Below are 26,261 nucleotides of genomic sequence, written 5' to 3'. Positions count from 1 at the left end.
TTGTTGGACTGGATGGACTGTGTCTGAACTCTAATTCTGACGGCACCCATTCACTGCAGAGGATCCACTTGTGAGCAAATTTTTGCCAATGATGTAATTTTTCCCAAATCTGTTCCAGTGAAGAAACTTTATTCATCTACATTTTAGATTGCCTGAAGGGGAGTAAATAAATTTTTTTTTGGTAAACTGTTCCTTCATCCTGGGCCCTCATTCAGTTCGGCTCACATATGCTGTTGTAACAGAAAGTGCGATACTGAATTCAGGTCAGAGAGACTTTGCGCTGTTTGTTCTCCTGTGTCGACCCCTTGGGAAACAAGGTGAGAAGAGTTGTTGTTTCTGCTCCTGCAGAGGTACTTACTGAGCAGCCACTCCTTCTTCTCCCAAAGGAAGTAGCAAGTATGTACAGGGCTATCCGGTGTCCTACTTCCACAGGGTAGGTGGCCTTGATATGTGGCTGTAGTGAATTCTGGGTAATCAGCAGGTCACCTTTACTGTATGTGAGTGCTGAGTGGTTTAAATAGCATTAACACATGCAACACCTTTAAATGGTCAAACGCTCCAGTCAAACGTGTTTTCTGATATGATTCTTCCTTATATCTAGAACTATATTTATAAATATAGTATACTAAATATTAGGAAGGGAAGAAGGTCTAGATAGGAAAACAGATTATTGTAAACCATTTTAAGATTACATCTTAGGCTTTTGGAAATGTAATGTTCTTACAGAAACAGTTCAGAGAACAGCGCTTTGCAAACTCTGTGGAACATCAGGAACAAAAGAACAGCAACATCAAATGCCAAGCACACACAGCACAATCAAGACAACAGAGTGCAATGACAGTTTACATGGTGCATCTGTCAAATCAGAGTCAAGGTGCATTTATTCTCGTTCCTCCTCTGCATGGAAAAGAAACCGAATACTGTAGCCTTTGCATTTTGGCAGCAAGATTAAGAACAAAATCTGTTATGCTTTGAGGCCTAAAGTTCTGGTCTGTTGGAGCGTCAGGAGAGATCCAAAGGCTCAGAGGTGCTCAGTGGGCTGAGCAGTTTTATAGCAGCGCACCCGTGCTGGATGTATTTATAGCAGTGCGTGGGTTATGCCATTGCAGGGGCGGCCCGCATCACATGCCAGAGGAACCCTCATGTACCTGAACCGAGCCAAGACTTCTGTGCTAAAAAAAAAGGATGCTTTAATATCCACTCTTACAAACATCCAGAGAAAAATTATCTCTCTATCTATCTTTCTGTCGGTCTGTTTGTCTGTATATGACTTTACTCAAGAGTCTGTAAGCCATAGCTGTCAATTATTCCACCCACCAGCTATCCCACATTCATGGTGTGTGTGCATTTGTGTACATGTGCATGTTTCAACAATTAAGCTGCATTTGCATACAAACAGCGTTATGAATATTGAAACAAACAGAAAGAGAAAAATCCAAATCACACAGGAAAAGAGCATTTGAGCCCTCCATTCTCTTAAAAAAAAAGAGTGAGACTGATTGCTTAAATCAGTATTGATAGGTTCTGAAAATGTTTTAAAAACGGAGAACAAAAGGAAGGCGTGAGGACATTTCCTAATCATATATGCATACTCATACACACACTGGAAGTACAGCAGAATTGGTTTGTCTGCTGCCTGTCAGCTGCACTGAGATGATATATGAGGTATTAAATAGCGCCTGACCTGTACAGCTGTTTTCCTCTGATCAGAAAGGATCTGCAGATATAAGTGAAGAATGAAAATGGGCCATTCTGCAGGATTTTCATCTTATGTATGGAGTTAGTCCTGTCTCAAATTGGACTCTGACTCTCAACTGTGAGCTCTCTTACACTACCTTAAGCAGGTAATACTATAATGATATACAGTATATAATATACTGATAGTAATTAATGATCCATCTTTAAATATAATATTTTTGTGTGTGTGTGTGTGTGTGTATTTACTACTGAAAATTTGGTCGCAGCAGGTTTAAGCTGGTTAGTTGAAAACCCAAAAGCCCTCTAAAACCAGTCTTATATGTTAGTCAATCTAAGATGTTTTTTGTTCTCTAGTTGTTACTAAGAAATATATATTAAAAACAGGCTAGAATGGAGTGGACAAAATCAACATTTTCAGTGCTTGACATCAATTCCACTCCCACCATGTTCTCTTTTACTCATTCTTAACGCTATGCTCCTTTCTTTCTCTCAGACTGTTGGTCTGCAGTCTGGGATTGTGTTTCATTTCCTCAGTCAGTAATTTTATCAGAGTGAGTTTGCTGAAACTGGCTCTTGTAGATTTTTAACATACAAATGTGAATAACACAACACACACACACATACAAAGGCACACCATACAAAGGCACACAAGGGAACTGTTCAATTCCATTGGACAAAAAGCTATTAAATGCCATTACATTGTCTCTGTAGTAGTGTATAACAGCAAGAAAAATACACAGTTGCATGTGCTTTAATGAATGTCAGATAGATGAGTGGTTTCTGTGCACACGTCAGTGTAAGCAAGTGGCTTATTGTATTTATAAAATGACGGCAACATCAATTTGATTAAACACATTGGTGTTCTTCAAAAGAAATAGTTACTACTAATAATAATTAATAATAATAGTATTTATGTTTAGATTTGCAACCATTTTTTTTTGCCATATAATATAGTTAATCAGTTCACTGTGGGCTTTATGTGGGTGGCAAATACAATGATTTGTCTAACTACAATTAAGAGTCAGTCAAACTGTTTTATATGCAGAGGTGTTAGAAAACTGTTTTTAGTATAGTGTTCCTATAGCTCCAACTAAGTGACTTGAGGTATGATAAGGTCATGGGTCCGATTCCCAGGAAAGCCTAAACTGATAAACTGTATATCTTGAATGCACTGGGAGTCGCTTTAGATAGAAGCATCTGCCAGATGCATGAATGTAAGTGTATATAATGGAACCATTATGCAATATAAATATCAAGTCAAACCATTAGGCTTTTGCTTTCAGAAGTGACACAGTGTCTAAAAAGCACACCCACACACTTGAGACCATGCTCAGATCCATTTACACAGGCCAGTCATTTGCCTCCTAAGGGATGATTCCATCAAAATGCATGCACTGTTTGAGTTCAGGTCTTCTGACCAATCAGAAAACTCTAAAATATCATGCTGGAATTGGGCCAGGTTGGTGATCTCTAAGAAGTTTCTGTGAACATAATCTGTGTAGGTAATTACTGACTCAGAACAGGTGCTTACTTGGAGTTAACCTAATTCCAAACTTACACAATTCACAACCAATTAAAGCACTGCTAAACTGAACGATTAAGTGTTTGTTGGCAATATACAGTAAAATTTCACAGAATGTCATGAGGCAAATAATCACAGGTATTTGCAAGTCTTATCGACTGTCTAAACAAAACATGCCAATGAAACATTTGCATCTAATAATGGAAAATAGAAGAGAGAAGAGAAATTGGAAATACACAACATCGAGAGACAGAAACTTGTTAAAGGATTTATATACGCCTATAACTCCGCAGAAACTTGATTGCAACCTGCATTGCAGCTAAAACTGAAGAATCACACCCTCTCTCTCACAGACACACCATAACTGATTTAAAGGCACTGAGATAAAGCACACACTGACTGTGTGCTGTGCAGTGAGCACATACATTAATTCACGTACAAATGTGATTGAGCTAGTACGACCAGTGCGGTCTCACAAACAGCACTCTAATTTGTCCCTTTGGAGTAGACACATGCACAAGCTGGAAAAATATAAAAAAAAGAAACCCAAAAACGTGAGGCATATGCACAGCAGATAACATGAGAGACCCCTCCTATTCCTATCAAGATACACACACAACCTATACAGTGGGTATGGAAAGTATTAAGACCCCCTTAAAAATTTCACTCTTTGTTTTATTGCAGCTATTTGTTAAAGTCATTTAAGTTCATTTTTTTCCTCATGAATGTACACACAGCACCCCATATTGACAGAATTTTTTTTTGCAGATTAAAAAAAGAAAAACTGAAATATCACATGGTCCTAAGTATTCAGACCCTTTTCTCAGTATTTAGTAGAAGCACCCTTTTCATCTAATACAGCCATGAGTCTTTTTGGGAAAGATGCAACAAGTTTTTCACACCTGGATTTGGGGATCCTCTGCCATTCCAGATCCTCTCCAGTTTTCTCAGGTTGGATCGTAAACGTTGGTGGACAGCCATTTTCAGGTCTCTCCAGAGTTGCTCAGTTGGGTTTAAGTCAGGGCTCTGGCTGGGCCATTCAAGAACAGTCACGGAGTTGTTGTGAAGCCACTCCTTCGTTATTTTAGCTGTGTGCTGAGGGTCATTGTCTTGTTGGAAGGTGTACCTTCGGCCCAGTCTGAGGTCCTGAGCACTCTGTAGAAGGTTTTCATCCAGGATATCCCTGTACTTGCCCGCATTCATCTTTCCCTCTATTGCAACCAGTCGTCCTGTCCCTGCAGCTGAAAAACACCCCACATCATGATGCTGCCGCCACTATGCTTCACTGTTGGGACTGTTTTGGACAAGTGATGAGCAGTGCCTGGTTTTCTCCACACATACCGCTTAGAAGTAAGGCCAAAGAAGTTCTATCTTGATCTCATCAGACCAGAGAATCTTATTTCTCACCATCTTGGAGTCCTTCAGGTGTTTTTTTTTAGCAAACTCCATGGGAACACAGCTGGACTCAAATGAAGGTGCAGAACCATCTCAAGAATGATCAGAAGAAATGGACAGCACCTGATTTATGAGTGTCACAGCAAAGGGTCTGGATACTTAGGACCATGTGATATTTCAGTTTTTCTTTTTTAATAAATCTGCACAATTTTGTCAACAACTCTGTTGTATTCCTGTCAATATGGGGTGCTGTGTGTACATTAATGAAAAAAATAAGATTTTAGCAAATGGCTGCAATATAACAAAGAGTGAAAAATGTATGGGATCTCAATCTACACATTAGTGTCTAAAGTGTGGATATTAGTACCTTTTGAAAAGGTATCACCCCATTGACAGTCTTGTACCATTTTTTCTGAGAGTGTAAGCAGGGTTTACATTGAAGTGTTAAATGAACTCTTCTGATTTGTCTGTTTTGACATGTGCATGTTTATAAAATCATCAGTAACATTTCAAAGTGTAGACGTCAGAATCATTGATGCTTTCATGCATGTTTTATCATGTGTCCTTCGTGGTAACGTAAGAAATTAACCTCTTTGAACTTTATCATGTCATGTGTGTGTGTGTGTGTGTGTGTGTCCTTAGCTGTGATTTGAATCAATTTCACAAAGTAATACCATGCACAGCTGTTTTTTAATCAAGTGAAGTTTTTATCAAAAACACAGATATAAGTCTATGCACAGGCTCCTTTTTGATATTCACCTGTTCATTATTCTTCAAATGAAGCAATTAGCCTTCCTACCAGCAAACGTCCATGTGTTTGTTTTTATTTTGAGCCACAGTACGAAAATAACTCTTTATGTTGAATATTTAACATAAAGAGTTAAGAAGTTACTGTTTAATTTCATTGCTGTCTTGGAGTGACAATAAATGCATTAAAGAGATTTTTTTCTTTCCTATAGTCACATATTAGAAGGAACAGATTACTGGACAAGAGTATGCACTGTATGTGTATTCCTGTAGCAGACACAGACATACTGACACTGACTCTTGTAAATAGCTGTGAGTGAAGACAGTCGTGCTGCTTCTCATGTCTTGTGTGTGGGTTTGTGGAGATATATGTTCTGTTATCCTTTGACAAAGGTCAGTGCACAATCATTCTCTGTCAGCTTGGTGCACTCTCACCCTTAACCTCTCTGTCTTCTTCTCTCAGTTATTCCTCATCACATGGACATGCTTTCAAACATGCGCTGACAGTGTCATTCTCATTCAGGAGCAGTCTCCATGAAGACACCCTTCAGCAGTTCAGTGCAAACACAGCTGTGTTATGAAACAAGGCTAATGTGCAGACGACCCTCACGGATCCACTCCCAATAACATGCACATGGCTTGGTGAAATAACTTCCTGTGCAGCGATGCCAAAATAATCCAAGTGCCGAAATAAGCTCAGAATTTTCCAGGAAATGAAATACAACCCTCCACCTTTTGAACTAAGTTGCCTGGTACCAGATATTGCCTTTTCTGAGTTTGTTTTACTCATTTCATCAGTTCTCTAGCACAAATCATTACAAGTCTGTTTGAGTGTAAATACACACACGTTGCTTGAAGTTGAGATGTTGAAATTGTTTGTTTGAGCATTTTTACTAGAAACATTGGTTTAATTAGCAATGCTTTGGGACAAAACTATCAGTTTTCAAATAAAATAAATAAATAAAATAAAGCTTAAATACAAATAAAAACACATATAATTTGTTATGAAATGTTGCAAATGTATGTCATTAAACACATAACCATGGATGTCATCTACACAAAACATGCAAAAAATTTTTAGATCAACATCATTGAAAGATAACTTCCAGTTCAGAGAGAGTAAAACGTTGTTCATTTACCACTCTGATGGATTCAGTGAGGATTCACTAATTTAAACTCCTGAGGTTGTGTCTCATCCCTTCCCAAAATGTAGTATACCTCACGTTAATTTTATTAAGTGTAATTACGTATAGTTCAAGTATATTTTTAAGTATACTTTATGTAGCAAGTATACAAATATCAGTGTACTTAGAAGTGTACTGTTTCAATACTCCTGGGGACTAAATTGGCCCACTTTCTAGTATATAAAAGTATATTTTTAACTATACTTTAAGTATAACAGAAGCAAATTAGTTTACCTCTATGTTTGTAGTTTGTACTGCAATTATACTAAAAGTGAACATAGGTATACTGATAGTTTTCTAATTAAACACTTTGTACACTTTAAAGTATAGTCTCAATAATCTACTAGTCTAGTAGAGTGTTATACCGCAAGTATAACTCATACTTTTTTTTTTAAGTGAACTTTACATCATACTTTAAGTATACTACTCTGTCCCTATTTAGGTTTGAATTTGTATATATTTTGTTACATGAATATGTGAACATACAAAACATCCAAAGAAAGGACAGGACATCTGCTTGTAACCAAAACATTTTATTCTAGCTTCATGCATTATTTTTTAAACACTTTAATGTGGTTACGTTTCATTAAAAATAAAGAAATAACATTTTAAACAAAAAGCTGAAAAAAGACTATGAATTGGATTCAGAATGATAATCAAAACGTAGACGGAGTCGATCAACACCCCAAAGCTTGATTGTTATTATTACCTCTTCATCGGTCGACATTTTATTCCATAACGTTAAAGTTTTGATGCCGTTTCATGTCAGATGATCGTGTTACATCTGTTGTTTCTTTTTCTTTTTCACTTGTGTTTTTTTTTTTATTCTGTGCAAAAGATGTGTACTAGCGCCCTCTACCTTATAATAATGATAGGATGGATTCTAGGAGCAGAAGTATAGCTCAAATTTATTTAGACTTTTTGTAAGTATATGTCAAGTATACTTAAATGTCATTTTAAGTACTGTACATTTTTGAAAAGTACATAAAACCCATTTCCGAGAAGTACATAAAAAGTAAACTAAAAGCATGCTTTCCTATTTTAAGTTTAAAAGAAGTATACTAATAGCACACTTGAATAAACTTATTTTTCGTAAGTGATATTTGATGAATTGATGAAAAAAACTGTATCAAAAGATTAAGGTGTGTAAAATGTGCTACATTTCTGCTTCCATTTTTTGGTTATTGTCAGTTTCATTTTTAATTCAATTCAGGCTGTAAGCTCACATTTGCAGCTCAGGTAAAATACCTGAAAAAAAAAATTATGTGCTTAGAACTAACAAACTAAATTCAACAAAACTGCCATTTTCAATTAATGCAGCCTTTAAATTGTGGTTTGATAGTGTGCGTTCATATGTGTGTAGAGTTCATGAAGATTGGCAGTACATACTCGTATTGGCTGTCAACAGATGTCTTCATCAGAGGTGGGTTGATGTGATATGCTGAAGACTCCCCTGGTATTTCTCCCTGCGTATGCTTCGACCTGGAGAGACTCCAGAGAAGGAGTTCATACTTAGATCAAGTAATCAGATCTATTTGATGTTTCTTTTGGCAGTGAACACATTCATATCTCTGATCTTCTGTGTATGCATGCTGTTTTTGCTGGTATGAGATCGGTAGTTTCTCATCTGTGAAGAAATTGTATAGCTTTTACTGAAGCTGAAGACAGCAACTTTTGACCTTTGATAGTTTAAATATTGCTGCACTTTGTATTTCTTTCTTTAATGTGTGCTAAAGCATGCATGTATGTTTAGGTGTAATTGTTTTTTCCTTTTTTTTTTTTTAAAGGACACTCAGTGGTCTTTATCAGAGGTTATATGTTAAAAGCTTGAATTAAGTGGCATACCTGCTATCGGTTGCTCTTTCCTGTCTGTTCTGTATTGATTGCTGTGTTACAGATTACACTGACCTGTGTGTGTTGTACTTTAGATGGGTACTTTAGATTTTATGCTGAGGCATTTCCTTTCATACATGCACGTGCTTTGTCTTGCACCATTTTCTCTATTTCCCTTAATGTATATAATTGTAAATTTGTTAATGTTTTAAATTTTTTTTAGCCTATTGCCACTGATTTGAACCTGACATCCCTGTTAGGGATAAGTAGTGCCAATATCTGTTTATATCTTTCCTGGAAAAGACAACATGTGTTGTTGTTATGCTCTGTAGAAAATTAAAGGAGCAGTAATTAGTTTTCTTTTTCTAGTCAATGTTGGTTGATTATGGAATGATATGGAAGCTATATTTATCTTTTGTTGAGTAATAGTATATAGAAATTACTTTTTCATTATGTTATTTTCAGATAGTTCTTGTTCTGTTCACATCCAGCAATACTGATATAAGCCTAGTAGGGGTGTAACAGTGCACAAACATGGTAAATAAGCATAAAATTGCTTTTTTATTATCATTAATTAGTGGTTTGCTGAACAATTTGTTCTTTCTTTAAAAAAAAAAATTATAATAAAAATTTTATTAATTGAAAAAAAAAATCGACTTCAGCTCTAAACCAGTGGTTCCCAAACCAGGGGTGCGTTTCCCAAAAGCATCGTTAGCCAACTATGGTCGCAAGTTCCGTTGTTACCAACGTAGTTCAACGATTCGGTGTTTCCCGAAACCATAGTTCAAACGAACATTCGCAAACTGCATCGCAAACTTGTGTCGTTGGAACGACAGCTCTCCACCTGTGGTTAGAGGCATAGTTCATCGTTAGTTTGCTGTCGATGTCATTGATTGCGCCGCACCTGGGCTGTGTTCTATTCAGAGTTATCAGCCCTGTGCCCTATTCCTTAAGAAGATTTCACCACCCACTTTGAGTGATTTAAAAGACTTAAAGTTGTGGTTTAAGTTTATCACATAAATCGCCTTTTTATTATTATTACAAATTCAGTTTGAAACTATATAGCAGCGTGGCCCTCACGATTATTCTCCCTCCAAAGTGCCCTCTGAAAGCATTTTGTTTCATTTGTGCGAGGAAACGGTGAGTTTGTCAAGTGAGTTATCTTTGTTTATTTTAATTTTAAAACATTCCAATATTGGTAAAACAGTGTGTTAGAGGTTTTTACTTATATAAAATGTTAACACTCAAATTACAGTATTTTTATAGTAAATTAATTTTTAATTTTAAATGAATGTACTTAAATAAAGTAACAAAAATGTATAAATAAGTGAGTGATTTTGTTGTTTTTACAGAATTAGAATATAGAATACTCTCTACAAATGTGTTTGTGTGTGAATACATATATATATATAGAGAGAGAGAGAGAGAGAGAGACGGTATACACTGTTTGCAAAAGTTTTTTTAAAATGTTTTTAAGTGTTCATTTAATACATATCGGCAAAGAAACCAAATATTTAATAGAAATTATGTCAGATTTAACAAATGGTTTAAACTCTAGTGGTGGCTGGATGCTGCACAGGTAACAGAACGTATGGGCGAAGAGGACATGTCTCCAGCAGCCAGCTTTCACCAAAGCCATGCACCCTCTTCAGCCACCTGCAAACTGCAGAAGTGTCCCACACAAAAGAGTCATGCGTGCTTCCATCACCCACCACCTCCATAAATTTCCAATAGCATAATAATGCAGTGTAGCTAACAACTGAATTTAAAGCGTTGTTTCTTCTTATTGCCCTCTGAATATGTGAAGCCTGATGTTGAAGGGCCAGACTGGAGAGGGCCTGATGTTGGAGGTCTGGACTTTGAAGGCAAAAGCCTGGTTGATGCACATGTATCCATATCTCCAAGGATCCTTCGATTGCAACAGGCCCCAGGATGGCCAAAACTGTCTCTTCCTCTGTATGGACAGGAGGAACTGAACTAATACCCCATCAGTCTTGTTTGCTTCCCTCTTATGTGCCACAGCCCTCTGTTTTGTCACACTTGCGAAGTCCCTCCACTTATTCCTGACTTTGTCTGGGCTTTGTCCATATCCATACCTAGCATCGTTTATTTTTTGAGTGATTTCTGCCCAGATTTTATTTTTGTCAGCATTTGTAATGCTATTTTTCAGCTTTGAAAATAGCTGGACTTTACTATTTTCCACCACCTTGTCGAAAAGAACTGCAATTTCAAGCATTGAAAATTGGGGTTTTTGTGTCATTTTCATTAACACGTCAGAATGGCAAGAAGACATAAATAGGAAAGATTGAGCAAAATAAGCAATCCACAACAGTAGCTTACATCAGTTTTTCAAAACCCATCTTTTTCAATTGTGGTTAAGTAGCCTATCAATATTACATAAGAAATAGTGTTTATCTGAAATTTGATGACACAGGTACGATGGTTTCGGGAAACAGTCGTGACTAGGTCGTTCGTTTTCATAAAGATGCATCGTACTATGGTGGTTAATCTGCGAGCTACGTTGTTGTACGGGAAATGCACCCCTGGTCGTGGAGGCACCCCAACTCTGCAAGTTTTGCATGTCTCCTTAATCAAACACACCTGATTCAGGTCATCAGCTCATTGGTAGAGACGCCAAGACCTGGAATTGGTGTGTCAGAGAATGGTGACATGCAAAATGAGTAGTTTTTGGGTACCTCCAGGACCAGGGTTGGGAACCACTGCTCTAAACTATAGTGAGCCCTTTTACATTATCATGAGGTTACAATTAACAACACAGGCCAAACCTAAATTCAATTACTATTTATTTTAAATTAGGGCTGTCAAATGATTTTTTGAAATTTTTAATCAAATTAATCAGATTTTCAGTGGATTAATCAGGATTAATCACTATTTGCAATTACACCTGAATCCTAACAATTTTTTTTCTGAAATGCATACCAAAAGATAAATAACAGGACACAGATACATAATTTTCATGTATTGATTCATCAATATGTGGTTCTTTTTTTCTGAATTTCAAAAGTTTAAAATTTACTTAATCAAATTGACCTGAGCACTATATCAAACCATGCCATTTAACTACAGATAGTGTAAGAGTTTTAGGTGAACCAGTGGTTAAATATAGACACATATCTATGAAATTATGCATAGAGAAACTCGAAAGAATGAACTCAGAAACACAAACATGCGCCCTCTGCACTCTGGGCACTCTTGTTTTTGGGAGGTGTTCATTTGCTCTGCCACAATACTTTAGGATCGATATTTTCACGTTCTGAAGGCTTCAAGTGCCAGTAAAACCAAGTAAAAATGCATATGCTTTTCCAAACAGCTGTAATTTTCGCTGCATTGCATGTAGGCGTTCTGCGCACGCGCAGTGTGAAACACAGGAAGAAGCTCCAGCGTATCAACTACCAAAGCCGTCTCTGTTTATCGAGCTTGGCATGAAAGTATTTGAGAGTAACTCGGGTAAAACCTTAAGCTTCTTCTGTGTTTTCGTCGCGGCGCTCGCCACTGTTTTTTACTATCTTGAGAATTCAGAGATCGACGAGACTTTTCCTGACCTGAATAATTTGTCACACTGCGCATGCGTGAAATGCGTTAAAAAAATTGAAGTACTTAACGACAAACAACTAATTAACGTCGTTAACGCGCTATTTTTGACAGCCCTATTTTAAATATAATAATCAACACTCAACTTAAAAATAAATTGCATACAAACATATAAATTGCACATAATGCAGTTTTTAAATTTACTTATAAAATATAACATTTATATTTGTTGTTAAAATATATCCATTTACACAGTGGCTGTCATAAATTGTTTCATAATATATTTAAGCATACATTAATAATTAAGACATCACTAACAGGTAAAGTAAAATATGAGTAGATAGTCTAATATGTAGCGAAATGTTCTTCTCTAGACTTCATTTCTCTAGCGAACTAGAAAAGCTGTGGACACTGATGACTTTAAGTTGCTAAATTAATTGCTTCATGACATTTTGTTTGCAAGCTGTTTTAGTAATGTCTTTCCATATTTGAAACACTGATTGAGCGATTCCATTAGACATGAGATGTTCTTTTATTTATTTTACACATTAAAACTAGAAGTAAACAGGAAGGGAAGATCACGCTGACTCACTTGTTGTCGCTCGTTTGAAATGAGGCGTTTATACAGCAAACTGTCACACCACATCACAGAACGTCAAAACTCCATTTAATGTTTGAATTTCCTGAAAAAAATGAAAATGATTTGAAAGATGAGACTTTCTTTCTTATCAAAAGCAACAATATATGAAACTGGAAATTTCCAATAAAATTCAATTTGTGCAGTGGTTAAAACATTGCTGTATGTGTTCCTTACGAATTCATGTAGGCTACTGTTATAACCCAAAGCCTAGGCTTTTCTCTGATTTTTAATCTTCAGCAGGTGTTTGATTGATGCCAAAGTACCAGAACTTTTAACATCCCAACTCAAGGCTTAGTGATTTTTAAAATAGGCAGTATAGTATGTTCCATAGCTTTGATAACCTATATAAGAAACGATTATATGTATTTGCTTTTTAGATCGCCTGTGTCAGATATACTTATCGGCCTTCTTTGTACTCTTTCTGCAGGATGGTTCAAAGCAGAGGCAGACAAGAAAGAAGACTGTCTCATTCAGCTCCATGCCAAGTGACCGCAAGATGAACAGCACAGCTGCCTGCATGGCCTTCATGATGGAGGGCTGTGAGATGAAGAAAGTGCGCTCCAATTCCCGCATGTACAATCGTTACTTCCTGTTGGACCCTGACATGCGCTGGCTCCGCTGGGAACCATCGAAGAAAGACTCCGAGAAGGCCAAGCTTGAGATCAAGAGCATCAAAGAAGTTCGATTGGGAAAGAAAACACCCGTCCTACGCAGCAACGGCCTTTCGGATCAGTTCCCGGATGAGTGTGCATTCTCAATTATATACGGAGACAACTATGAGTCCCTGGATCTGGTCGCCAGCACAGCAGATGTGGTGAGCACATGGGTGATGGGACTGCGGTACTTGGTCTCATACGGGCGGCACATGGTGGGTGTAGTCGAACCTAGTCAACCCAGTTTAAGAACGTCTTGGATTGGGTCTGTGTTTGAGCTAGCTGATCCAGAAAGGCAAGGGCACATTGACCTGTTCCGGGCCACCCAAATCATCAAGGGTCTCAATCCTGGCATGAGGGAGTCCCGTATCGAACTGAAGTTCAAAGAGCTACAGAAGGCTAAGGATTGCTATGGTGAAGGCATTGATTTAGACACATTTGTAGAGGCCTACTGTGAACTGTGCACACGTCCTGAGATCTTTTTCTTGCTGGTGCAGTTCTCCAGCAACAAAGAGTACCTGGACTCCAAGGACTTGATGCTGTTTGTGGAGGTGGAGCAGGGGGTCGAGGGAGTCACAGAGGAAATGTGTCGGGAGATTGTGCACAAATACGAACCCTCCGCTGAAGGACGTAACAATGGCTACTTGTCCATAGATGGCTTCACACACTACCTCCTGTCATCTGAGTGCCACATTTTTGACCCGCAGCACAAGCATGTTTGTCAGGATATGACGCAGCCCCTTTCACACTACTACATCAACTCTTCCCACAATGCCTCACTTTTGGAAGATCACTATTGGGGCTCGTCAGACCTCAGCAGCTACGTGCGGGCTCTACGCATGGGTTGTCGAAGCCTGGAGGTCGTAGTCTGGGATGGCTCTGACTGTGAGCCTGTTGTCTATGTCGGTAGCTCTGTTGCCTCCCAGCTGGCCTTCTGTAAAGTTCTAGATGTCATTAACCAGTATGCCTTTGAGAGTTCAGAGTATCCACTTATCCTCTGTCTTGTCACACACTGCAGTGTTCCCCAGCAGAGGGTCATGGCTCAACACCTGAAGAAGATCCTTGGGGACAAACTGTATGTTGATTCTCCCTATATGGAGGATCACTACTTGCCCTCCCCTGAAAAACTCAAGGGAAAGATACTCATCAAAGGGAAGAGCTTGACTTCAGACTCACAAGACTCTGAAGGGGAGGTCACGGATGAAGAAGAAGGCTTTGAGATGTCCAGGAGAATGATGGGTGGAGACGATAAGGACCAGCTCAATGGGATTGGCTGCAAACGGTTACGACTCTGCAAAGAACTTTCAGACATAGTCACCCTCTGCAAGTCTGTTCAGTTCCGTGACTTTGAGACATCGAAACGGGAACAGAAGCATTGGGAGATTTGCTCATTTAACGAGGTTGATGCCAACCGCTTTGCCAATGAGTTTCCTGAGGACTTTGTCTCCTACAATAAGCGATTTCTTTCACGGGTGTATCCTACACCCATGCGCATTGATGCTAGCAACATGAATCCCCAGGACTTCTGGAAGTGCGGTTGCCAAATCGTGGCCATGAATTACCAGACTCCAGGTCTGATGATGGATTTAAACCTTGGTTGGTTTAGGCAAAATGGCAACTGCGGCTATGTCCTGCGGCCAGCTATAATGCGTGAGGAGGTGTCGTATTTCAGTGCCAATGCTCGTGACTCACTTCCGGGAGTCTCAGCCCAACTTCTCCACATCAAGGTGATCAGCGGTCAAAACCTACCAAAGCCTAGAGGCTCGGCTGCTAAAGGCGATGTGGTAGAACCATACATCTATGTGGAGATCCACGGAATTCCTGCAGATTGTGCAGAACAACGCACAAAAACTGTCTCTCAAAATGGTGACAATCCCATTTTTGATGAAAGCTTTGAGTTCCAGATCAACCTTCCCGAATTGGCTGCTTTGCGTTTTGTTGTTCTTGATGATGACTACATTGGCGATGAATTTATTGGCCAGTACACCATTCCTTTTGAGTGCCTGCTTCCTGGTTATCGGCACGTACCACTGCAGTCACTTACAGGGGAATTTTTACCTAACACCACGCTGTTTGTTCACATTGCCATTACAAATCGTCGAGGTGGGGGCAAGGCCCATAAGAGGGGTCTCTCTGTGAGAAAGAGCCGCAAAGCAAGGGAATACACCTCCACTAAGACTACAGGGATCAAAGTGGTAGATGAGCTCTTCAGGGCATCAACCCAGCCACTACGGGAAGCAACAGACCTACGGGAAAATGTGCAGGTATGAATTTGTTTTTGTTTTTAGAGTCAGTGTTTTTAAGAGTCTGTTTGCACTGAGACATTTTTGAGAAATTGATGCACAGGCAGCAACCACTGATACTGAAAGTATTACTGATATTTGTATTGCTTCAGGTTCATTAGATGACACTGTCAAATGTTCTTTTCTCATTAGAGAGCAAAGTTAGGCAGGGGCTTGTTTAGAGTTTTCGGGGTTCTAAGCAAATGGTTCCCCATTAGTAGAACTCACATTCCTTCCTCTTCACATTTAAATAAACCAAATAATAAATGTTAATATATATTTGTTATTAAATGTGAAACTTGCTTGCAATGTCATATGAAGGTTTCACAAAATAAAAAAAAAATAATTCCTCCCTTGTCGACTGGCATCAGCTGCCTCTTCCAGCTTTCACAAGCTGCCTTGGCCCTACAGGCAGTTCAAGGGAGGTAAAGGATAGGATACAACAAGGATATAACAAGGATTATAACAACGTGGTATTGAAAAAACATACTTAAAAGTGCCTGTGTATGCAGGGACAGTTAGAAAGTAAAAGAAAAAAATGATACACGAAAGAAACCAAGTGGAGGCTTTTCTTGTTGAGCTCATTAGTAATGCCCTTAAAACCGGATACCCGATTTTCCTCACTAAAGATGTTTTCACATATTTTTTTTTAAATATTTGTGCTTTTACATATCAGAGAATTCAGTGAGACTGCAGATGTTTCTCAAATGCTAAAATGTTAATCAAGCTTTGTCATTGAATAATGGTGGAGGAGTAAATTTGCAAGGTTATGAAGGCAATACATCATTCCTGTTCATGTCATGAAAGATTGGATCTGGATGCAAGCTGCAAATAATATTGATTTCAAATGACTCTTGCTCAGCAGATGTAACGTTGTCCTCTAGCACATGGTCCTAATTTAAGAAGACTAAAACCTCAAAGGACATCCCATTAGATGATTAGAGACAGAAAACATATGGCCAACTTGAGCTGTCCTTCTGCTCTGAATCTCTCCTCTTGTCTTTAAATTTGTGCACGTATGTGTGTAATTGTGTTATTTCATTTGCCAGGATGCATTTTCTGCTGTTTCTAGACCACTGATCTGTGTTTTTGCATACTCTTAATGTCTTGCATTGTCAGTTTCTCTTGTTTTGCAAATGTTCAACTAGTTTTATATCTTGAAATGTTTCTAGTGTACTTTAATTAAATGTAATGAAAGATTACGTTTACATTTGGCAAACTATTGTAAAATATACAATACTTATAGTGCATTTAATGTTTACATACTATCTTTTAAACAGTCTTTTGCTTGATTTCCTGCTGATATTGGATGCCTTTGCCATCATCTAATGCTCATTTAAAGTTAATCTTTTAAAAATAATATTTTAACATAATAAACACTGTTAAAAGTGATCCTAAGCAGATTTCAAAATGAATATCTATTTTTTTGTATTGTGCATTATAATGATGATATAAATTCGCCAATGTATTAGTTATCAGTAATGATATTAAAATGATTGTCAATTTTTGGTATTGACTAGAATTCTGATATACAGTAGATGCATCCAGTTCTTAAATCATGTTTTATTAAAAAGTCTCTTTATTAAAAATCTAATGTATTTTAGATAATTGTGTTAAATTACAATTGAAAGAAAAGATAGTATTACTGTACCTTAAGTTCCAATTTATTTAAAACCTATTTAAGAAATCCGGAATTTAACCTCCTAAAAGTTGCTGTGCAATTCAAGCGTTTCCTATTAGTTGGTTTCTCCACTGATTACTGATGTGAGAAACTGATGCGTGTCCACTAAAGAGGAGAGAAGAAGGGGGAAGGGTGCAGGAAAACACTCCTTTCAAGTGTGCAAACAGTTAAAGGGATCAGTGAACAACTCCAGTCACACACTGCAGAATGTGTGTAGGTTTTTAATGCTGCTATTAGGAATGCATGTGATGTATAAGTCTTTATTTCGTCCTGCTGTATCTTGGAATAAGATCAGGGAAGATGAGTGCAGCGAACCAGTATGAATCAAGCGGCAGGTGATCCTGTAATTTGCAGGATGTTATTCTGGTCTATCATCATTTGTAAAGTTTCAACATCCAGCTGTCTGCTGCTTCCTCTTTCCCCGTGTCTCTCTCATACACTTAAACAACAAGCAGTCTTCATGGTCTCCATGGTGTCATAGCAATCCCACAGGAAACACTCTTTGTGTAGACTTATCTGTCACTGATGTGAACAGCACTCTCTCACTAATGAAATAACTTCAGGACACACACACAGTCATATGTGAATATGCAGATGATTATATTATAGTTCTCTGGTATGCATACTTTAATGTTTTTATTTTTGAAAGCACATCTTGAACTATTTTAGTCTCACAAAGCCATTTGTTATTGTGGCTTGCATGTCAGTTTTAAATTTGGCGCTATTAGCCTTTTACGAGAAAGTGATCTTTCAATGCAGGGTATTGCAACCATATTGAAGCATGATTCTAATCTTAATCTGCTCTGCTTTAAATATGTGCATATTAGCGTGCACAACACAGAGAGTTTACTATGCAAACTGTCATGAGTCAGCACTTTCGACTAGCAAAACATTAACATGCATTTTGAGACTTAGTGTTATAACTGTGTCTAAACCACAGAGCCAGTACAGTAAGTGAATGAATTAGACTTGTGCTGCAGTGTTTAATAGATAAATATGAGTATTTCATGGCCATAGAGCGACAACTTTATGCTTCAGCGGCAATAATAAATCACAGCTGTCATAGTGTGAGAACTGGGAACTATAAGAGCATATATGGAGTTTCATGATAATGAACTTCTGCTTTAACTGCTTTTTACTAGGAAGATTACATTTTACATAACTAACGTATAGGGCAGTCTTTGAGATCTGATAATTATGCTAAGCCATTTTGCATTCTCAGACTTTGTTAGCATTAATAAGAAAGCCAACTGGCGAGTAACACTGCTTCATGTACTCGCCAGCACTGATTTTAGCATGCATTTGGCACTTGACAAAGTGTTAATTTTAAACCCTGCTATAAGGTTTTATTGCTCAAAGGTTACTTTTTTTATAGCTCTGGAAACAGATGAATTGTTGGTTCATTAAAGAATGCAGGAATTTTTGCACTCTAAAGCCATATGACTTTTGTATAATACCAACTGATTCACTGAAAAGATCTGACTCAAAATAGCCATTTGTTCATGAATCAGAAATTGCTAATTCTCTCCTGAACACGCCAAAAAGAGCTAGAGCAGATGTCAAAGTGTTTAGTGTGCCGTATGGACCACTTTTATGATGCTTTAATGGTGCTTTTATATGAAAAGCTCCGGTCTAATTTGTAATTTTTGTTTTCATTTCACCTTTTTTTTAAATGCCATAAAATATATTTAAATGTAGCACACCATTGTGGCCCCCTTTTGTTTCACAAATGAAAGAAAGCAATAGGGATAACACAAGGGAAAAGTTAATGATGTATTTACATTTCTGGGTGAAATAAATTCTCTATTTGTTCTCCATTTAAACTAATGTGTCTAATAGAAACAACTAAGATATTAAATCGATCTTTGTTGTCAATTCCTAATTCAGGTTCCATATAATCAAAATTCATTAAAATTCATGATTCTCCATGTTCTCAGTGACTCAATTTGTACCCAAACCTATGATGAAAATAGTTTGTATTTACACTACATCTCTGATCCATTTTCACATTAGAGCTCAGCTAGCGTGACCCCCACCCCCTCTTCCTGACCCATGCAAACACAAACACCCTTGTTTTCACAAACACAGGACGAAGTGTCTGGAGCACATTATCCGAGCGTGTGCCGGAAGCGGCTCTTTCCCGCGCTCTCATGGCCTGTGCCACACAGTTTGTGTGTGAATTCAATTATGGAATTTGTACTATGCAGCAAAGAGTTCATTAAACTGAATATAACAAATACTGTATGAAAGATGAATGGAGGGAAAACGAGTGCATTAGACAAAATAGAAGAGCTCTTCGCATGTATACGTGTGGGTGGGTGTTTGAGACTGCTGATAGCTCTCTCATATGAACAGATAGTCCAAGTCTGTTCCTAAACACCTATATTTAAGCACACCACTCATTTCTCTTACACGCAAGCGTCAGTCTCAGTTATAAACATCTGTCATTTTGCTGGCCATGATAGTAGCTAGGTGGGTTTGTGTGAGCACGTTTTGGTATTCCTGTTGGGACCACATTTCTGAGAATGTCCCAAGGGAATAGCAAATTCAGTTGAAAGCGTCTTTTAAGGGTTGTCACCACAGGGAAAGCAGATTAATAAATGCTCTAAATATAAATTCATGTGTGTGAAAGAGTATGTGGTTGCATGTGTCTTGAGATGGTTGTCGGCTTGACAAATGCTGTTATGACAGCAAAACCAGAGCATTGTTAAAGGAATGGTTCAGCCAAAAATGATGCATCTGTTATCACTGACTTACCCTCATGTTGTTTCAAACCTGTCTGAAAGATATTTTGAAGATTGTTTTGAAGAGCTGTTTTTGTCCACGCAGTGACTGGGGACCGACTTCAAGAGTTTTCAGGATATCTCCAAAATATCCCACAGAACATCTTTTGTGGACGACTTCTTTTCATCTTCTTTAATTAGACAGCTCTGAAGTGCAGTATGATAAGGTCTGGATGTTTGTCTCGAGTTTGTCGTGTTTTTCAAGTGTCTAGCATGTATGCAGACACAAACACCCTCTGGATCTGGGTATGAGGTGTTTGAAGTCTGCACAATTTTCGGAAAAATAACTAGATGTGTTAAAATAGTAGTTGTATTATAAATAAAAAAAATTAACTATTGTAAAATAAAGGATCAAAATATTGTATTATTATTACAACGATAAAATTACCATAGTAATCTATACGGCTTAATTTGTTCATTTCAGAAATGTCAATCATTCAGCTTTTATTTTGGTGGAAACCCACAGGAAGACATTAAAGCTTATTTTTTGTTGACAAAAGCAGTTTTAAGTGCTTCTCAATTAGGGCTGCAACAAACTATTGTTTTGATAATCAGTTAGTCTAACGATCATAGCACATCGTTTATTATTTCACAGATAAATCAATGGGCTTTGTTCTATAATCAGCTTTTAAAATTAATTAAAATATTGAGTTACACATGTACCAACTAAAAAATGAAACAAGGTAATCACTTCAGCTTGTGAAATTTTCAAAAAATAAATGAAATGTAAACGATTAGTAATATATTACTATAGTACATTTACAATTATTATAAAATAATTTTTAAAGGTGCAATTGGTGATTGTCTTAAGATTTTTTTTGTTATGCTAGTTAACCCTCTGGGGTCTAAGGGTATTTTTGGGGCCTGGAGAAGTTTTGTCATGCCCTGATATTTGTGCTTTTTTCAGTTTCTTATAAATATCTAAATGGGTAAAGTCTAATCTCACTGTAATCAGCACAAGCTGGGCTATAATAATATGTGTAATGTATGTGTGTACATGATTGTGTTTTTTTTTTAAAAAAAAAAGCGTCTTCAAATCCCTATAGCAATCATTAAGTTGTGGTCTAAATGTATTCATTTATTTTGAGAAAAGTGTAGGACGATACATTACAACGCACCTGGTTTGCACAGACAGGATACGTCATCAGCGATGTCACCTACGATATGCAGACAGAACAGAAATTAACGGCAACCATTAACAACCTGATTTTCCTTCCTGGTATTGTAGTACTTTTACTAACTGTGCTATAAAGTTTTCTCACGGGTGAATGACACATGATGTGTTGTAGTAATGTTGTGTCTGGTCGTCAGGTTTGTGTGTGTATGTGCCTTCAGGGCCGTGGCTTTGGACAGCAATATATAGGGAGGGTGGGATCTATGCTTTCAGTGCTATCAGGCTAAAGTTAGCATTTTCCAAATCTCTTACTGCACCTTTAACAATACATTTAAATGTATTTGTCACACATGAGATGACATAGAAATATAATACCATTAAATTAACTGTATGGAAAATAGCTAGTGCAAACTTATCTACATCACTATGATCAGATGCTTTCTAAATTGCTGTTTTCACACCTCTGTCATTTTTGTTGTGTGTTATTTTTGTTATTAAGAGGAAAGATGTCCAATAATCATTTCAGCCCTATTCTCAATATATGTTGCATTCCCAAATGCACATTGTACTGTATATGCAACCCAGATCTATAGATTCATAGATGGGTGCGCGAGGAGCAACATTTACTGCGAATACCAAGCCTCTCTGAGACACTGAAAACATAGAATTGCTTTTGTGTAAAAGAAAACAGTGCTGCGATTCACAGTGATACACAAAGCACATACTTGCACTAAATCATATCGCGATGATTTCATTTTACTTCTAAATAATCGTGAAGCCCTAAGGTGCTCTCTGTGTTTGTGTTTGTGTGTGTGTCAGGAGGCCAGGGAAACAGCACTGCTATCTTCAGTGTCAAAGGCTCACAAGCAGCTGTCCACCCTCACACTCATGAATCAAAACACTGGCTAGCTTGATACTCTCATAAGACACACACAAACACAGCATCAGTCTGCAAATAACCCAAAATCCAAGTAGTCTGAGATCCTAATGTCATGGGAACCTAAACCATGCCGCTCTTCTCACAAAGACTCTCTGTGTTTACAGAGCTCTCATAGAAACTTCATTTTTTTCCTCAGATGTGTATGATATCATCCCTAATAATTTCCTGAACTAAGGCAACATTGTTGGCAAAAGCAGTTCTCAGACTCTCGGTGGTGATTTAGTTCTTCAGCATTAGTTACTTGAAGGCAAAGCTTTGTCCTTTCTGTGACTCCATGAGCTGAATGTGCTTTCATTACGATCTAGTGCGTGACTTTGATCCAGCCTCCAACTGACATGTCCTCTTGTGCACATTCTACAATTATTGAGCAAAAACACTGGCAAACCCTTGGTTTCAGGCAAACAGGAGCTTCTCCGTGGTCAGAGGTAGATGTATTTGAACAGCATTACACTGTGTGCTGTTGCTGTGGGTAATTGCACATTTATCTTGAATGTGAAACTGACCTGCAGTTTTCATACATGTCACTAAAGCTAATGTCTTCTGTGCTATCTTTTTCACCAGAATGCTATGGTGTCGTTCAAGGAGCTCTGCGGCTTGACTCCGGCAGCTAACATGAAACAGTGTATCCTGACTGTGTCCTCCTGGCTGATGAACAGCGAGCGAGCGCTGCGGGTAACAGTAGATCTGAGCGGGGCCTACCCCACCATGGAGGCCCATGGCCCCGTCCCAGAGCTGCTGCGTAAAGTGCTCACCGCTTATGACACGGTAGGGTGAAATTCAACAGCGTGACCTTGACTTTATGTGACGCAATGTAAATAAATGTGAAGCGTTAAACTATGTTAGGTTGTGGTAAATACTGCAGGAGGCAACATGATGGTAATACATGAGCTTGAATATTAATAGCTGTTCTGCAGAACTGAACAAAAATAGGGTCTTTAACAATCAAGATAAACATACGCTGTGTATAATCATAAATCCTGAATATGTAAATCAGAATATAATGTTATAATTCCTGAATACACTTTTGCAAATCAAAAAATGTTTTTGTAAATCCAAAATATATGAATATATATGGAAATATTCTGAATCTATAGTTGCAAATCTTCATATACTGTCATCAATCCTGAGTATATATAGTTGTAAATATGTATAAATGAACATATATGCAGAATATAAATTATATTTAATTAAATACAATATATAGTCATATATCCTGAGTACGCAATTCAGTACAGTCATGTCATACAGTATATCGAGAATGTAGTATATTGTTATATTGACAATCTGAACATAATTTCAGAAAACCCAGAATGTATGTCATAAATCCAGAATGTGTAGTTTTAGTAATCATAACAATTTAATAATCTGACTGTGTGGTTGACAGTCTGAATATAATGTCATAAATGCTGAAACTATAGCTGTGAATATTAATATATAGATTTAAATTCTGAATGTAAACGTGTCTATATATGTTTGTTTTATATTTTAATGTATGATTTATACTGTACTTAATAATAAATCAAGATATGTATTTATAAATGGAAATATTTATTTGTATAGTTATACAGCGTGTAGATTAACTGCATTTATAAGTTCATAGCCTACAGCAGAATAGCTGCAGCATTCTGCTCTTTCTTGCTTGCTCCTTTATAATGGGACTTTACTACAACAGATTAAATTCTGCAGAGATGTGAGAGTGTATTTGATTGTATTACACACACACACACACACACACACACACACACACATACAGAGAGAGACTCCATACCCTCCAAAGCTGCTCTATCACACCCTGCCGTGTATTTTCCCTTTCATGGCACAATTCCATTTTGATATGAGTAGACGTCCTCATATATATTGTATGTAGGAATGTACTGTGTCTGTACTGTGTGTGTGTGTGTGTGTGTGTGTGTGTGTGTGTGTGTGTGTGTGTCTGCGTGTCAGTGCTTGTCAGCTCAAGATTGGCTGTGTAGGATTTGCACTTTGAATTAGGTCTCTATGAGGGTCAGACTGTTTTTCAGGTATCAAAGTATTTATTAGACAGTGAATCAGGAATGCATTGCCTTACCTTACAGTAGAAATTCTGAAGAATTTTCTGACAAGCAGCTTAGACCAGCATGATATTATTTGTGTTGGTCCAGGCTGGTTTATAATGGTTAGCGCTTTCAGGTTCACAATATACAGATTTACATTTTAACAAACCAGGGAGTGGAAAGAGACACAGCCATGCTTAATGCCTAGGCAGTTTAACAAATGTGTATAATGTATAACAAATACACATAATATATTGTATACTGATGTGTGTATGTTCTTAATTGATTCTGAATTTGGCTTTAAACAGTATCATTGAACCAGTAGCAATAACAAAAGAGACGACGAAAGGAAACACATCTTATCTGGGCTGAGGAATGCACCTCAGTCTCTTCTGTCAATAGAGCTTATTACAAGTGTGTGAGTGTGAGCTTCTCTGGGGAGGACATTCCTGATTTGGAAGTTTCACTTCCTGCTGAGACCTGACTTCCTGTTTCCTGTTTTTGGTTTCCTATAGATGATCCAGACGAGTCGCACACTGATCGAATCAGCCGATGTCGTGTACTCTAAACTTACACAAGCACAGCGAGCAGGTAATGTTGCACAAACACACACATACACACATCAGCTGTGAGATTATCAGTGCAAGCGCATCGCCGGATGATCAGTTAATTACAGTATGTCACAATTAGGCATTATTAATGACTGTGGTGTTTTGTCTGTTTACTATTGGAGCAACAGGAAACAAACTCTCACACACAGTTTCTTGCTCAGTTAATAATCAGTGAACCCTATTATACTCTACTCTGTAGCTGATGTGAATATTTCTCCAGAGAACAGTGGAAAACTACGTTTTTCTGTCTTTTTGCATGTTTTGGAAAAACATATGAATCATCTGACCTCCTGTGGACAGTACTGAATAGCCTGGGGGATTTTTTACCCACAATAAAACACAAATACCAACAGACACAATTGTCCATTATTTTGAAGTGATGCAAGGAGGCTTGTGCCCTAAAGCTTTTTACTATGTTCACATAGATAAAGCTAAGATTCGGGCAAAAGAGAGAAAACATTTTAATATAGCAATGTTTTTGTTTTAATTTAATAAAACAGACCTTTTTATTTATAATTTATCTCATAAATTAATAAAAGGAAATGCCACATGGGTCATGCATTTCCATGGTTTTTAAGCAGAAAGGGGGTGTTGAATTACACTAGATTAATAGAGCAACATTTCATAAGACACAACAGAGAATACGATATGATATGCACTTAAGGGCCTCTGTTTTGTTAAATAGTTTTTTGTTTAATTAATTAATTAAAAGTACACAAGCATTCAAAGTGTTGAGGTTTGGATGATATTTTTTAATATATGCTCACCAAGGCTGCCTTAATCTGATCAAAAATAAAGTAAAAATATTCTGAATGAAAAAAATATTCTGAAATATTGCAAATTTAAAAGAAATGTTTAACATTTAAATAAACTGAATCCTTAAATCTTAAATTTCAAATTAATTGCATTTTTTTTCATGATTCTTTCATTAATAGAAAGTTGTTTTGTACAATGTAAAAGTCTTTATGGAGACTTTTGATCAATTTAATGCATCCTTGCAGAATAAAAGTATTATTATTATTATTCTTTTATTTGCTAATGCAAAACTTTTTAATGTTAGTGCACATTCTGTTGTGAAAATATAGCATTAAGTTTAACTTGTAGCAGTAAGTTTGTGTTCTTTCGATACAGCTAAAGATGTCAGTCAATTCTCAACATCTGAATTTGCCGCGCAGCGTTCGAAACGTGAAACTGCTAAACATGCCCTTGACTTATGAATGGAAGTCGATCAAGTGCAATGTCTAGTGTGACTGCGGCCTTAGGCATAAAACAACACAAATTAATCTGTAATTATTACTGATACAAATCTGAAATTAATTTTAAAAATATCTGCGAAGCAATAAAGTTCATTGTGCTAATTTGGTTGCCAAGCTACAGTATGTGCATTAATACAGAATGCCTGCATTAATACAAGTGTGTTTATTGTTACTTTACAGCAGTTCAAATGCAGCTCATGCTAAATTTGGAGAAATCCATTTTATAACGTTGCCTCAGAACACCTGGTAGGCCTTGTGTCACCATGTTAATGGAGAAATCTGCTTTAGAGAGCAGTAAAGCGTCAGTAAATAAACAAGATTGGTGTGCTCTAGCGCT

General features: G+C 37.4%; 1 protein-coding gene across 1 annotated transcript in view; it reads left to right on the top strand.

The window, feature by feature from the left end:
- The window catches only part of plcl5 (phospholipase C like 5), a 72,057-nt gene that overhangs the window by 33,518 nt on the left and 12,278 nt on the right, over nt 1-26,261 (top strand). Inside the window, exons 2-4 of the mRNA XM_052550962.1 lie at nt 12,999-15,488; nt 22,586-22,789; nt 24,573-24,648. Of these exons, the coding sequence (XP_052406922.1) occupies nt 12,999-15,488; nt 22,586-22,789; nt 24,573-24,648 (2,770 nt within the window). The remainder of the gene's footprint in view (nt 1-12,998; nt 15,489-22,585; nt 22,790-24,572; nt 24,649-26,261) is intronic.

Source organism: Carassius gibelio, chromosome B3 (genome assembly GCF_023724105.1).
Source record: "Carassius gibelio isolate Cgi1373 ecotype wild population from Czech Republic chromosome B3, carGib1.2-hapl.c, whole genome shotgun sequence".
In the NCBI taxonomy this organism is placed as follows: Eukaryota; Metazoa; Chordata; class Actinopteri; order Cypriniformes; family Cyprinidae; genus Carassius; species Carassius gibelio.
The sequence above is the reverse complement of the archived record's forward strand: the minus strand, read 5'-3'. Positions and strand labels throughout refer to the sequence as shown.